We start from the raw sequence: 15,806 nt of genomic DNA, 5'->3' as shown, positions 1-15,806 counted from the left end.
CCCAGACAGCCGCAGCGACTTGCCTTGGGCACCTGTGCACAGTCCCCTGGTTTGCTTTCTGCAAACTGGACAGAAAGCAGATGCTGGTTCCTATCCAGAAAGTGGTTTTCAAACTGTGAGTCAGGGCAAACTGAAGACTCACTGTCCCTGTCTGCCTACAGGTGGCCTTACCTGCATCTGTTGCCACATCCCTACAGCCAGCTGCATCCCGGTCTAGACTGAAGCCACTCAGTGTCAAGGTCTGTCTCCTCCTCCGAGCTCGTCTCCATTTGCAGTGCCTGCCATTTACTGCATCCAGTAAATATTTACTAAGAGGTCAAGAGGAGGAGGAGGAAGAATCAACTCGAGTAACATTACTGGATGTTCACCAAGTTTTCTATGGAGTACGTCAGTAGCACAGGGAAAGCACAAAAAAAGGATTCTGACACTAGAACTTGGCCATCTAAATGATTTCACTGTCCCATGCTCAGTGCCGTGGGAAGATGGTCTGAGGCAACGGAAAAATTCTTATTCCTGTCAACATTAAAAAGCACTAGATATGTAAACCTTGCCCGGCATTCAAGCCATCCAGTACAAGGCAGGTAGTTACAAACAATAGACTTGCTGAGTAATGTTCCTTTCACTAACTTATTTATATGCAAACTGTCATACTTAGTCATTATGCTATGAGGGTCTGTGTTTACAATAAGGGCACATTTAAAACAGAACAGACTAAATGAAACTCAATGCATATATCTCATGCTATATATAAAACTAAATCAAAGTCGATCATAGACAGAAATGTAAAACCTAAAAAAATTCAGAAAGAAAACTTAGGACAAAATCTTTGCGCCTTAGGTTAGGCAAAGATTTCTGAGATATGATAACAAAAGCACAATCTATGAAAGAACAAACTAATAAGTTAGACTTCATCACAATTAACAACTCCTACTCTTTGAAAGACACTATTTAAAAAAATGAACAGACTGAGAAAAAATACTTAAAAATCACATATCTGACAATCTGCGCCCAGAATATACGAAGAGCTCTCAAAACTCAATAGTAAGAAAACAATCCAATTTTTAAAAATGGAAAAAGATTTGAACATTTAACCAAGAGAAAATATATAGATGGCAAATAAAAGATGCTCGATGTCCTGAGCCATTAGCAGGGCAAATCTACAGCACAGTGAGACAGCCCATCAGAATCGCTGTGACACAAAACACTGACAACGGCAACTGCCAGTGAGGACATGGAGCAAGTAGACCTGCACAGACAGCTGACGGAGTGCAAAATGGTGCAGCCACTCTGGAAAACAGGGTGGCAATTTCCTATAAGGTTAAATATACACTTACCATGTGAACTAGCAATCCCACTCCTAGGTATTTAAGTCAAGTGAGATGAAAACTCATGTTCACCCAAAAACCTGTATGCAAATGCCTATAGCAGCTTTATTCATAATCTCTAAAACCTGGAAACCACCCAAAAGTTCCTCAACCAGAGAATGGATAAACACACTCTGGTACAGCCACACAAGGGAACACTACTCAGCAACAAAAAAGAACCTGTAACAACACAAATGCATCTCAAATGCATTAAATTAAGTGAAAGGAGCCAGACTCACAGGCTACATATTGTTTAATTCCCTTTATGTTCCACTCTTAAAAAGACAAAACTATAGAGACAGAAAAGAGATCACTGCCTGCCAGCGGTTGAGTTATAAAGGGGTACCAAGGACTCGGGGGGGGATGAGGAAACTGTTCTATATATTGCGGTAGTGGTTATGACAGTATGTGTTTATCAAAATTTGGAGAACTACACACTTTAAAAAGGGTAACTTACATGTAAATTATACCTTAATAAAAAAAGATGAAATAAAATAAAATCCACAGAAGATGGATTAAATACACAAAGATGTTCACTAAACACTATAGCAATAACCCAGATGTCAATAGAGGTGGCAGTTAAATAAATACAGTAACCACAATGGAATGTTTACAGCCATCAAAAACCATTTTCTTCCCCCAAATATGGTGACATGATAAAATGACCATGTTTTGTTCCTGGGGAATAGAACCGTATACAAATCGGTCCTAACGAACACAAACACACACATAAATGCACATGGACTTATACATGGCAGTGGAAAGAACACAAGACAGTCTACAGTCGGCCTGCTGCTTTCTCCCACTGTCTTGAGACTCTCCTGACTGGCGCCGATCCTGAACCCTTCCAGCTGGCACTGCTCACCCACCCACACACGCTGGCCATGGCAACAGAGTCTGCACGTGCAGCACCAGATCTGACGGGGTGGCAGGCAATGCTGGGTGGTGAGGCTTAGCATGTAGGATTTTAAAGCAGGATTATAAATCTGCATGAAACTAAAGACACAGTGGGCAAACAGACCAAACCAACATTTTATTTTAAAAAGTTTTATTTTGCAGATTTAGAAATTTGAGATTTTTTAATAACCGCAAAAGAAATTCAGTCACACCTAATGATTAACAGAATGTAGTGGTGTATTATCTAAACAGAAATCGTGCTGATGTGCCATAATAAATTGTCTATTAGTAAAAAAATACACTTTAGGGCACAGCATTGTATCACAAATTACAGTAGGGATACTTTGCAAGAATTTAATCAAACTAGAGAATTCTGAGTAACTGTATCTTTTAAATGCAGCACTTAAAAATGTAACAACTCTGTGCATTCTTTTTCTTAAAAAAATGACCTTGTGTGTCATAGAAATGCTGCTTTATTGCTGCAGAGGTCAAAGTTCAAGGCTCAAGAGGTACAGGAGAGAATACAAAGGTAGCCTTTAGAAACTTGGTTTTGTTTATGTATAAAAAAGGTAAAGTTTATAAAAGTTAATTTACAAACCAAGAACAAAAGTGGTATGCACGCATTATGTACAAGCATCCTTAAAACATCAAAATTTTCAAATGCATAGCCAAAAAGAACAGAAAACAACCACTGCCCCTTGTATAAAAAAAAAAAAAATTCCCAAATCACACCATTATTTTCTTCTTGGTGATTATATATTTCTGAAACCACCAATCCACAATTTACTCAATCTTCTTCATGATACGGTATCTAGATGTGCACAAAAGCCATAAAAACTTAGTAATACACAGCGAGAATGATCTAAGAATTAAAAACATGAGGGTAAGGCATTCCTGCTGGTTAGTATGTCTGTGGTGATATGGTTAATTTATAGATTCAAAGAGGCCATGGAACCAGTCTCACATGCTTTGGTGTCCTTCCCTAAGAAAAATGTGTTTTCATATACAATAAGTAATTGTCTTCACTTGACCTCCCTCCCCCCAAAGTTATAAATTCCCCTTGCTGTACATTTCTGTTAAATCCACTACACTGGTTATATAGTCCAGGTGCATTTAAAAAATGTGTGCATATTACCTCATGCATAATAAAATAAAATGTGTACGTATGCTAGGCCAGGGCCATAATAAAGTTTGAAACAGTGTACTTTTGGAAAGAACAGAACTCAAATGCACCCCCAATTTACTGGCTGGTATTTTAACGGAAATCAGTATGTGAAGTTAAGCAATGACCATAAAAAATTACAAAAATCACAAAGTAAAATATCTTTGAACCTCTAGCCAATAACAATAGTTCATCAATCACAAACATGCAGTTTGTAGCATGTTGTCTGACCAGGGGTGTGCTCACTAATCTTCATCAGTCAAACAAATGCTTAATACTAACAAATTGTAGTATCAATTCTAAGAAAAGTATAATACTTGATAGAGTGGTTCCATTTAGATTTAGTAAGTTTAACCCAGTTTCACATTATTTAATCAAGTCCCCATATTTTAAGAGTTAAAAGTGGTCAATCAGGACAGAAACACAGTTTGCTCCAACAAGGTAATTTGGATCTCCAGGAAGACACTTGTTTTGCCAGGTTTTAGGATCACCTATGAGAGAAAAAGAAGCTGATGTCATTTATAGTTGGCTAAACTGGCTATCAGTAATGCTTTGCAATTATGGGGCAAATACAAAAACATATATTTAGATATAATTTTCTTCTCTTTCTTTAGCATATTGTACTTCCATCAAAACTCTTAATGCTATATTTCACTGCAGACTTGCTGGCACCTAATAATTCAAAAGCTGTTTCAGACTTCTCTTTTATTATATTATCAAATTCATTGACCTTTCCAAAAAATGACTCAAAGTTAGGGCAACCATATGCCTGGGACAGTCCAGGTTTGCCTCTGAGACCATATCATCATCATTGTTATTATCAATATTTTTAGAGACAGGCTCTTTCTCTGTTGCCCATGCTAGAATACAGTGGCATGATCATAGCTCACTGTAGCCTCAAACTCCCGGGTTCAAGCGATCCTCCTGCCTCAGCCTCCTAAATAGCTGGGACTATAGACTTGGGCCACCACACCTACCAATTAAAAAAATTTTTTGTAGAAACTGGATCTTATTATTGTCCAGGCTGTTCTCTAACTCCTAGCCTTAAGTGATCCTTCTGCCTTGGCCTCCTAAAGTGCTGGGATTACAGGTGTGGGCCACCATGCCTGGCCCCACGTAATTATTAATAGCACCTTTTCACTTTCAAAAGTCTGGACCATAATTATATGATCACCCATTGAGTTGAGAATAAGAACATATTTCTCATACTCAACTACAGGCCAACAAATGAAATCCCAACCTGTAGCATCTAGTTCCTGAAGACTCTATACCCCTTATTCCCCCTTATTTAAAAAAAAAAAAAAAAATAGCAAGACAGAGCTGTTCAGCTCTGATTCCTGCTACACAACTAAATCATTTGTGGAGCTTCAAAAACTTGTTGACTGTGTAAGTGTTAGGTAGGTCTCAGGCACCTGAATTTTTTTTTTTTTTTTTTTTTTTTTTTTTTTTTTTTTTTTTTTTTTTTTTTTTTTTGAGACAGAGTCTCACTTTGTTGCCCGGGCTAGAGTGAGTGCCGTGGCGTCAGCCTAGCTCACAGCAACCTCAAACTCCTGGACTTAAGCGATCCTACTGCCTCAGCCTCCCGAGTAGCTGGGACTACAGGCATGCGCCACCATGCCCGGCTAATTTTTTGTATATATATATATTTTAGTTGTCCATATAATTTCTTTCTATTTTTAGTAGAGACGGGGTCTCACTCTTGCTCAGGCTGGTCTCGAACTCCTGACCTCGAGCGATCCACCCGCCTCGGCCTCCCAGAGTGCTAGGATTACAGGCGTGAGCCACCGCGCCCGGCCGGCACCTGAATTTTTAATAAGCTCTTAGTGATTTCAGATTGGCAGCTAGAGCTAAGAACCCCTGGTAGTGGACACTAAATGTGAAGAAAGTTAGAATGACTGTATGTCTCTGTGGTAGCCAAGCTAGCCAAGAGTCAAAATTGCTGACTTTTGCTTCCCTTACAGAAATAGCTCTCAACCAGGAGCAATTCTGTCCCTGATGAGGCAACGTCTGAAGACATTTTTGCTTGTCACAACTGGCAACTAGGAGGTAGAGGCCAGGGCAGCTGCTAAATATCCCACAATGAAAAGGATTAGCCCCTACAAAAAAGATTATTTGGCCAAAATGTTAACGGTGCCAGCTGAGAATCCTGCCTACTATCCATCACCTAAGCAATGTCTGGAGTCAACAGCATTCCATAATGAGATCAGCAGCTTAAGAAAGTGATTTAATTTTATAGATATATATGGACTTACTTAATACTATAAAGAACAAACTGTTCAGGCAATGAGATGAAGTTATGACAAGTGTTTGAAAGTAAATACAAAATATCTTTGGGTTCGAATTTCTTTATAATACAATAGTTTTTGTTGGGTTTAAGTCAGTAGTTATCAAAATCTACACTGACTTTTTTGTACAGAAATTTATAGTGGCAAAACATTTTAAAGCCATATAGGAGTACATAAAGATACATTTATTTTCTGGGTGAATAAACTCAGATGTAACACAGAAAAAGTAAGCTGTTTCAATCTAACCAAACAACTTACGTCATATGGCATAAAACAATGAAAATTACAAATGTGTAAATCATTTACGCTTCATATAATATCTAGGAAAAATCATTTATTAAGCAAGTAAGTATAGTGGACATTTATTTTAAGGATTCTCATCCTAATATGGTTTAGAGAACAATGAGATCTCATGCTACCACCAGATTTTCAGAAAATACATTTTAAATTTAGTTTTATTAACATTAGTTCACTAATTCAAACTAGCCTAGTAAAATGTTTCTTGTTGGAGTCCCTAAGGAAATAGATTTAATATCTACTGTGTTAAAATTAATTTATTTTTTGCAGAAAATGGGGTACTTGTAAATATGAGGAAATACATAGAATTTTTTTTTCTTGGGTAATATTAAAACATGTTCCTACTATAATCTTTACACTAGAAACCTTTATTTCATACTATACCAACTAAAACTATATAATGCTCACCTGACATCAAAAATTTAAAAGTAGGACTTTAAATTCTTATTTTTCTATATCAGATTCTCTTAAAATAATCTATCAAAGATAAAGAAGGTTCCAATTGGTAACTGACTAAAGTCATTCAAGGAAGTGAGAAATGTGAAAATGTAATGGAAACTTTGAAATTATGATCTTAAGAACAAAATGTCATTTAAAAATAGTGTGTAATAGAAGTTATTTAGGGTCTTATGTTGAAAACCATGGCCAAGTATGATCACAGTGGAAAATATTTTGTCTTAAATTTCTCTGGTATATGTACTTTGTAGATTAAAAAATTAAAGAATAGTAACCAAAACTAGAAATAATTACATAAAGGTATAAAATTATTTTAGTAAGAAGATAAAAAATAACTGTTATCTGTAGGACAAAAACAATTTTCCCATGGCATCCTGAAAATTTTGACAGAGTAATTTTGTTGAACACCAGGAAATAGTCAATCTATGGCCAAATTATCAATTTTCAAAAGGCAGAAACTTCTCTACCTTTCCATATTCATTTAAAATATATGTGCCACAAATGATTTTGAAAACACTGGTGATGCCTACAAGGCCACAGGAACAGAGGTAGAGATCTGCTAACAAATAGCACAGGTAACATCATCAGACCAGGTATTAATCAATGACAGTACCCAAAGCCCCCAAAGGACAGAGTGAAGACAGCATACCCGACGAGGAGTCGGATGATTTTAGAGCAAAAGACCAACCGTCAGGAGTCATGGACGCACAGTGTGGTAAGCGCAGCTCCACAGGCTTCAGGAACTTGAGGCCATGGGGCCCACACATCACTAAGGGACTCAGCAGTGTTTCACCTGGAGTCGGGAAAGGAGATGGGTGGAGAGGTTAGAGGGCAGCCTTCTTTCAGACCCACAGTTCTCCTTACCCCACTATAGATCATATACTTTAAAGCCTAATGGGGTTAGTTCTCTATAGCAGCACTAGCCAAGAAAAATCTAACAGAAGACATGTATGGAATTTTAAATTTTCTAGTAGCCACATTAGAAAGTACCAAGAAACAGGTGATGTCAATTTTAATATTTTATTTAACTCAATATAACCAAAACATTATTTCAACATGTAATCAATATACAAAATCTTTGAAATTGGTGTTTATTTTACATTTCCAGTACTTTTCAATCAAAATAGCCACATTTCAAGTGCTAGATAACCACATGCAGCTAGTGGCTACTGCAGTCAATCATATCAATATATAGTAACAAACCTATTCAAGTGTGCTTTTTACAAATGTTACTTATATTTTCCATTTTTAATGTTTTGTTTATTACAGATTTGGCTGAAGGGATTCATGCAGGGCCAACATAGTCAGTCCCACTAGTTTTTAAAACAGTATATCCGCAAATCAGATTGTATAATCAAATGTTAGTATTCTGGGAAAATACAAGAAAGTGAGCTAAAGTAATGTATTTAAGGAAGTAAAGTACTGCTAAAAGATGCTAAAAGAAATTCTAACAGTTCATCATCATATCATCCTGGTAGATCCACAAAGATTATGACAATGACAGCATTCTTCATTCCCTTAAAGCAGCTCAGAAACATATGGTAATATCCTTTAATGACACCTCATTCACTCTCTTGAGTATTAACTAATTAATGCTGGGTTCTCAAAGACAGCACCTGCCCCAAGCAGCTTACATTCTACAATCAGTTAATAGGCAGAGCAACACCTTTCTGAATGAATGGGTGTTACCTAACCCATCTCTACAGATGAAGGGCTGACTGATTCAAAGATGAATCTGGTTGGCTCAGCCCAGACTGCCCAGCAGTCACGTGTGAGGGATGCCCCACGGCCCGTCCCTGCTGTCACTTTTGATTCTGCAATGAAAGTAAAGCAGGCCATGTGGAAGGTCACTGTAGCCTTAACTGGGGCCACTCATTGCATGCCCGTGTCACTGCCCCCAGGGTACTCCCCTCCAGTGCACATTTGAGAGGCCCTCCCTGATGAGACGAACATTCTGTGGTTGGCCCAGTTGGCCCAGCGTGGAACAGGAGAGAGGCTGCAGGATTATCCCTTTAGCTGAGCACTTTAACCTTCCAAGTACACACAGGGCAACTGTTAAGTTATTAAAACTAAGTAGAAATATGAACATATTTACCTTTCTCTTTATCTAAAGGTGGGAGGATGCTGTTGTCTCTGCAGACCTTGAAATAGATTTCCTGCTCAATTCCTTCGGGAATGGCTCCTTGTGGGATAATTATACTAACGCCAGTTTCTATAGAGCTCAACACCCCACCATTGCTGTTAAATATGCCTCGGGCTGTGGCCACCACAGTATGACCATCTTCATCTTCATCTTCTTCCACAGCTGAAGGACTGAGAGTTCAGAAATGGCTGAGTAAATTTCTGATAAAATATAGGAGCTTTCCATTTATTGCTATCTTGTAATAGGTGGTTTCATTTCATTTCTCCATACAATCAAGATGTTACTTGCTTCAACAAAGTAAGTTTTTAGTGACAGATTTTACTCACAGGGATAATTAAGAGCATACTCTTCCTGGAGAAATCAATTCCATTTCTGAAGGCAACTAATCAAGTTAGCTTTATTACTGATTTTGCAATCTTTATGTATAAAACCTGGTACCTTGCTCACCCAAATACAGGTTGAATGCCCCTAACCTGAAAATCTGAAATCCAAAATGCTCCAAACTCTGAAATTTTTTGAGCAACAAAATGAAGCCCAAAGGAAATGCTGATTAGAGCATTTTGATAAGTATAACGTAAATATTCCAAAATCCAAAAAAAAAAAAAAAAAAAGAAAAAGAAAAAATACAAAATCCAAAACACTTCTGGTTTCAAGCATTTTGGATAAAGGATACTCAACCTGTACCATGGGTTTTATGGAAGGACATTTTCACATCCATGAAATTGGTGCTTTAAATTTGATGGTAAGTCGGAGTTTAATTGGTAGTACTTTTATTCCCTTCTTGGTGATGATGAATCTTGTAACTGATGACATCTTAGACTTACCAAAATCACCCTAGGATTTTAAGTGTACACATGTGTGGCCCTTCCGTAGTACTCCCTGCGTATCAAATGCCCACACTGCCAAAGGCAAAGATTCCAAGTTTCCCTGTGCTAAAGACTTTGGTATGGGTGCCTCCCAAAACATTCATGAAAGATAAATTAACTTAGTAATCAAAGAGTACCAAAGGGAAAAGAGATGTGGCAGAAATGACTGCTTCAAAAATGGAGGCTATCAAGACTTCTTGAAGTAAAGTTGTGAGCCAGGACTCAAAGGTGAGCAGAAAGATGGACCTACAAAATACAAGTATCCGAAGGCAGCTGTAACTTCATTCCAGCACAACTTGAGTGTCAAGGACAGGCTCCTGCAGCACAGTGGCAAGGGAGCAAAGCCCACTGCCTGTAACACCAAGTAGCTCCTGCACACGAGAAGCCCCCTGTGCCCCATCCCTGACCACCTAGGAGGCACACAGAGATAGGAAAGCTGCCATTGACATAACTCCTTTCTCTTGGAAAGCAGACTGCAGGTGGCTCTCCTGGCCCTTGGTTCTGCCTGTGAGTCTGCTTCTGCTTCGTGGATGGCTTGAAAATTTAACTTGATTTAGGAGGCTGAGATGAGCTTACATGTGTCCAGAATGAGTCTGGTCAATCACTAATTAATGAGAAGTCAGAAAAGAGTGTCTGGAGTGAGACTCCAGGCGGGCTTGCTTTGTCTCATCTGCTCAGCCATCTTACTCTGATGTTTTTTAACAGTCACTTTGAGGTTATCACATCTTTAATTTCTAGCATCCTTGTTGAACAAATAATAAACATCGATACTTATGTTTTCGAGATGTTCTCTACATGTACCTCACCAGTAGGAGGTTAGAAAGTTATAGGCAGCCATGAAGCATGGGCTCTGAGGTCAGATGGCCAGCGGCTGAATCAAGCCTCACCTCACCCTAGCTGTGTGACCCAGGGCAAACTGCTTACGATCACTCAACCTCAGTACTCGGTAAAAACAGGGATAATGACGATACCTATCAACCATACACGGCTGTCAGTTTTATTATTTTGTTAACATCTTGTACCTCCTGGAAGAGCTTCTGCATAATGACATTCACTGCAACAACACTGCTCAGTTTAAAGGGTGAGTTAAAATTATTACTTCAAGTCCCAAGTCATATCAACAACATCACACTCACTTAAGAAAAATCATAGGGCCAATGCTTTAAATGAAGGCAAAAATCTTACCTCACAGGAATAGCTTTAGGCACTGTGCTGATATTATTTATTTGATATTTAGGCTTATCTGCATGGATAGAGAAAGTTTCAACTCCACTGTCAAACTCAGGAGGCTGCGCTGAACTGTGCGATTTCATAAGAGTTTTTGGAGAAGTAGGGGCTTTTGAAGGTAAGTCAGGTTTGTGTGCAGTTTCACTTGGCAGCAGATTGTGATTGAATTTAGGACTTTCAAACTTGCGCTCAAATGGTCGAGCAGAACTTGTATACGGTTTTGGTGTGAATCGATTGTATGCCGGGGTGACCGTTTTCTGAGTCTGTTCAGCACCATTCACTGGAGCTTTATCTGGAAAACTTTTCTGGGCATAGAAAGCAGGTTGAGCAGTATCTTCTCGGTTTGGTGGTCTGAAAGTTGCTGGCTTATTCTGAGATGGAGGTGGGTCTGGTTTGGACACTAAAGAATTCTGAAAATCCAATGATACTGAATTACCTGAAAAATAAACATATAAGCATTTTAAAAACTTCCTGAAAGAAGTTTTAACAGCCCCTTTGGTACCCCTCCCAGCTTAACTTATCCTGGTACTGGAGTCAAGGCCTGGGTTGCACAGTCAGAGGGTGAGTTGTGAACCCTGGAGGCTACGTGTGATGAAGAGGGACAACTGGTGCTATTCGTGTACCCTGCGGCCTTGGAGTCAGAGGCTGCTAAGAGTCCTGGCCTCCAGAGACTAGGGCCAGTCTATGTAAACTACAATGTCTAGTAACCATACAATAAGATACTCAACCTCACTATGAACTAGGACAATGTAAAATAAAACGAAACAAAAACCATTCAATACCATTTCATACCTATTGGAATGGCAAAACTGAAAAGTTTGATAATGACAAGTGTTGGCAAAGATGTGGAACAACAGGGATTCCCATACACTGTTGAAAGCACGGTAAAATAGTACCAACTGAATTCTATGAAATAATTAAGAAAAGAATAATACCATTGCTATATAAACTCTTTGAAAATAAAGGAAGAGAGAACATGTCCTAGCTCTCATTTATAAAACCAGTTTAACCCTGATACTAAAATCAGATAAAGACATTACAAGACAAGAAAATTAATCCGAATTCCTCCCGAACACAGTAACATAATTTACCATAGTAAGAGAATAAAGGATACAAATCATATGACCATTTTAATACATATAAAAAAAATTTAACAAAATGCTTTCAGCAAACTAGAAATAGAGGGAACTTCCTAAACATGATAAAGGGCATCTACAAAAATCCTACTGCTAACATCGTAAGGGTTAAACATTAGGCTGGGTATGGTGGCTCACGCCTACATTCCCAGCACTTTGGGAAGCCAAGGTGGGAGGATCGCTTGAAGCCAGGAGTTTGAGACCAGCCTGGGTAACACAGGCAGACCCTGTCTCTACAAAAAATAAACTTAGCTCGGTGTGGTGTGCACCTGTAGCCCCAACTACTGGGGAGGCTGACACAGGGAGGATCCCGTAAGCCCAGGAGTACGAGGCCACAGTGAGCTATAATCGTGCCACTGCACTCTAGCCTTTTTAAAAAGAAAAAAAAAGGCGAAACACTAAATCCTTTCTCCTAAAGATGGGGAACTAGCAAGAGATGTCTGATTTCACCACTTCTGTTCAACATTTCACTGGAGGTTCTGGACAGTGTAATATGTAAGAGAGAGAAAGAAAAGGTATGAAGATTGGAAAGGAAGAATTAAAACTGTCTTTACCTGTAGATATGATAGTGTGAAAATATAAAATAATATCAATCCAGAACTACACGTCTGGTTGAAGATTTACATACCCTGGAATTTGACTCCTACGTAAATAAGAGAGAAACACTGTCTGTACTAGGAAAATGTCTGCCAACAGGAGAATTGATACATAAATTGGGTTATATTCTTACAGTAAAATATTACATAGCTATTAAAATGAATAAACTGGAGCTATATGTTATCTATCTTGTTGAGATTTTACCAAGGAATGTAAATGCAAAAGGCAAGGTGCTGTAGGATACATTTTATGTGAAACTTTGTGGCTTTCTGATGCTAGCGTGTGAAGATGAAACATAGTAATTTTTACAAACCATCATTCAAATATGTAAATTTAGAAATACCAGTAAACAAATACTACTTCCAGAAGATTTAGATACTGGTATAAAATTAATCTACGTTAATGAAACAGATTAAAATCTACTTAGCGAAGAGGCTTGTCAATATAATGGTCCTAGTCATAAAAACAAGAAATGTATTATACTTTTAACAAAATCCTTTGTTTTTACTATTCCCAGTCCAAAAGTTTCAAGTGTATATTTTTTTGTGTAAAAAGTGTTTTGCTTAGAAACTGTAAGAATTTAATTTCATGAGTATTACTGTAGTATAGTGATAATGTTAACTTCTGAACTTCTTACCTTCACCATGTGCTCCCTTGGAATGTACGTAGAGAGAAGAGCTGGTAGCAGGCTGAGATGGTTGGGTGTACTGCGAGGGCAATGGAGGAGGTGGGGGAGTGGCCTGGATTGGTTCATAGCGTTTCTCACCAAATGCTCTATCCACAGCATCAGCTTCAGGAGGCTTTCCCCTATTAAGAAATCAAGAAAATGCCTACACCTGAAAATGGACTCAACATTTACAAAAAAAGTTCTCATTCCTCCATGTGTCCCTAAGTTTCAAAAAAAATTCTAAAAATTTCACAATTTATTTTCATGAGTATACACAGCTACTCTATCAAAATATACAAACAAATTCAACCACTCATCAGCACAAGAAATGTCCAGACAGCACAGATACTTTCAGAATATTAGTAGAACATCCAGAAGATGGCAACCAAAAGGCAGATGAAATTTTGGGTATACTTTTCAAATTTAATTGTGTTATTTACAAAAAATAAATAACGGTTGGTAGATATAAGAAAATCTTGCAAATATTTTGGAAAAAAATATTTTGGCACAAATCTTCCTGAGACCCATTTCTGATTTTGTATCTAAGTTACAAAGCCTTGGCATCTGGCATACTCAGAGCACCATAAAAAACTGTCACAATACCAGAGGTTAGCAAACTTTCTTAGTGAAGGGCCAGGTAGTAAATGTTTTCGGTTCTTTGGGCCATAGGTCTTTGTCACAACTATTTAAACTCTGTTACAGCCCGAAAGCAACCATAGACAATAAGGAAACAAATGGGCATAGCTGTGCTCCAGTATAACTAAGAAAACTAGACTTCTTTTAGTTTAAAACTTGCCCTTGATTTACCAGATCCATTTTTTTGTTTGTTTGTTTAATGACTGCTAGAGTAGCAGAAACTGCTTTATTTTACAAGGCTCATTTCATTTAAGTCAAATTGTGCCACATATGTATTTTTCAGATTGCCAATTGTTAATATGTAACACATAAAATTCACACAAAAGAAATCTTTTAAATAGACCCATAATTGCAACACTGCCATCTAAACCTTACTGCAGAGTGCCAAAGCTGCACTGGCTTTATGTGCACCAACAATAACATATACATTTGGAATGCATGTTCATTTTCATAAAAGACTTTTATTGAAGAAGTCTAGTCTTATGATTAGCTTTAAAACTATGTTATTTTGCTTTCATGCATTTAGTCTAAGCATTTAAAGATGACATTAAAATCTGAAAGTGCACATAATGCCAATGACACAGTGTGGGACACCTTATGTAACAGCCTCACATTAATTGCCAGTCTTACCACTTGACGTTCCTTTTCAAGTAGTCATAGCTAGTGTAAGAGCCAAGAAATCTAGGTGATGGCAAAGCAAGCGCAATAGAAAAATGAAAGAAAATGGTCAATCTAACTAAGTAAATTTGCAGCAAATGGAACTCAAATGTCATTTTAAAACATCAACCAACATCCACCATTTCAACATAACTTGGTCTATAAAAGAACGTATCACTAACTCTCATTTAGCCAAGGAAATTAACAATAGATAAAATACAGTAACTCAGCTACACCCGCCCACTCTCCACATACTTTAACTGGTGTTGCCAGTGAAGAGCAATGTGTTTGAGCTTTACTCCTCTTTCACCTCTGACCACTTTATGCTACAGCTGCTAATGGTGAGCAAACGAATGAACCAAATCAAGATGCGTTAACTAACAGGCTAGGCAAAAGAAATTCTCTAAGTGACAACAAAGGAAAAAGTGATACAATCTGAGAGCTATACTGATCCCCTAGGAGTGGTAATGATGAATGGGCAAATGGAAATATACATGCCTTTGAAACATGACTACATTTAACATGTTTCTTTCTAACAACACCTTCTCAATCTCCAGCCATGAGCTGAGCCCTGTGGCAGGTGGAGCCTTATAGATTCTCATAGCTTTTTTTATCTAATAATGCCTCATGAACACAAAGACAAACGGACAATAAATGTCTTACATGTAGGTCTTAAAAAACTAAAAACTACCATCATTGATTTTGAGACCACCATTATAATGAGTTGAATCCTGAAAGGTAGATCTGGTGACAAAAATTCCTATTATCCTAAAGAAACTGACACAATCTCTGGGCTGGGGGCATGTGCACAGTCCCAATGGGAGACTGATCTTCTAAGCCCTACCTTAGAATCCTGGAAACTTTCTAACTTGCTTTGGAGGTGAATGTCTTGAGCTACTACTATCTCCTAACCTTCCCAATGCTAATCCAGCTCCATGAAATTGTAAGACAGGGCAATATCTGCTTGCTTTCTCGGGCATTTGTCCTGTGCTAGCAAAGATATCTCCCCTTTCTAATTCCTACCATTTCTGAGGTGTGTTTTTAAGTGGAACATAGCACATAACATCTGGAGGAAGGTAATTTTTGCAATTCCTGTATTTTACTGAAAGAAATAAAGGCCTGAAGGTAATCTATTAGTGACAAACTAAAAGTAAATGGTTTTGAAATGGGACAAAGAGGGTCTCATATTTTAAAATCTTTTCCAGCTGATGAACTGGGCAAGAGGGTGAAACAGCATTAGAAAGGGAAGGCTTAGTAACAGCTTCCCTCGTAGTCATCTTCTACGACCTTCATTTTCCTTCCCAATTCTCTAACCATTAAATATCTACATGGGAAAATGCAGCAAAATTATACAGAGTTTTAACTTTGTATGACAAAGGAAGGGAATGTATAATAGTATCCATCCCAAATTACACT

At 38.0% G+C, this 15,806-nt stretch overlaps 1 protein-coding gene across 7 annotated transcripts in view; it reads right to left on the bottom strand.

Moving 5' to 3' along the window:
- Positions 1-1,611: 1,611 nt before the first annotated feature.
- TJP1 (tight junction protein 1) overlaps positions 1,612-15,806 on the bottom strand; it is a 220,449-nt gene continuing 206,254 nt past the window's right edge. For 2 of the 7 annotated variants that reach the window (XM_069466685.1, XM_069466688.1), the window contains 5 exons: positions 13,068-13,237; positions 10,656-11,133; positions 8,557-8,774; positions 7,171-7,254; positions 1,612-3,914 (listed from right to left, as the gene is read on the bottom strand). In XM_069466685.1, the coding sequence (XP_069322786.1) occupies positions 3,820-3,914; positions 7,171-7,254; positions 8,557-8,774; positions 10,656-11,133; positions 13,068-13,237 (1,045 nt within the window). In that variant the 3' untranslated portion in view covers positions 1,612-3,819. Of the gene's footprint in view, positions 3,915-7,110; positions 7,255-8,556; positions 8,775-10,655; positions 11,134-13,067; positions 13,238-15,806 lie in introns of all 7 variants that reach the window. The other 5 variants (XM_069466684.1, XM_069466687.1, XM_069466683.1 and 2 more) reach the window with 5 other exon arrangements.

The sequence above is a fragment of the Eulemur rufifrons genome, chromosome 3, assembly GCF_041146395.1.
Source record: "Eulemur rufifrons isolate Redbay chromosome 3, OSU_ERuf_1, whole genome shotgun sequence".
NCBI lineage: Eukaryota > Metazoa > Chordata > Mammalia > Primates > Lemuridae > Eulemur > Eulemur rufifrons.
Note: the sequence above shows the minus strand (reverse complement) of the source record. Positions and strands in the feature narration are given on the sequence as shown.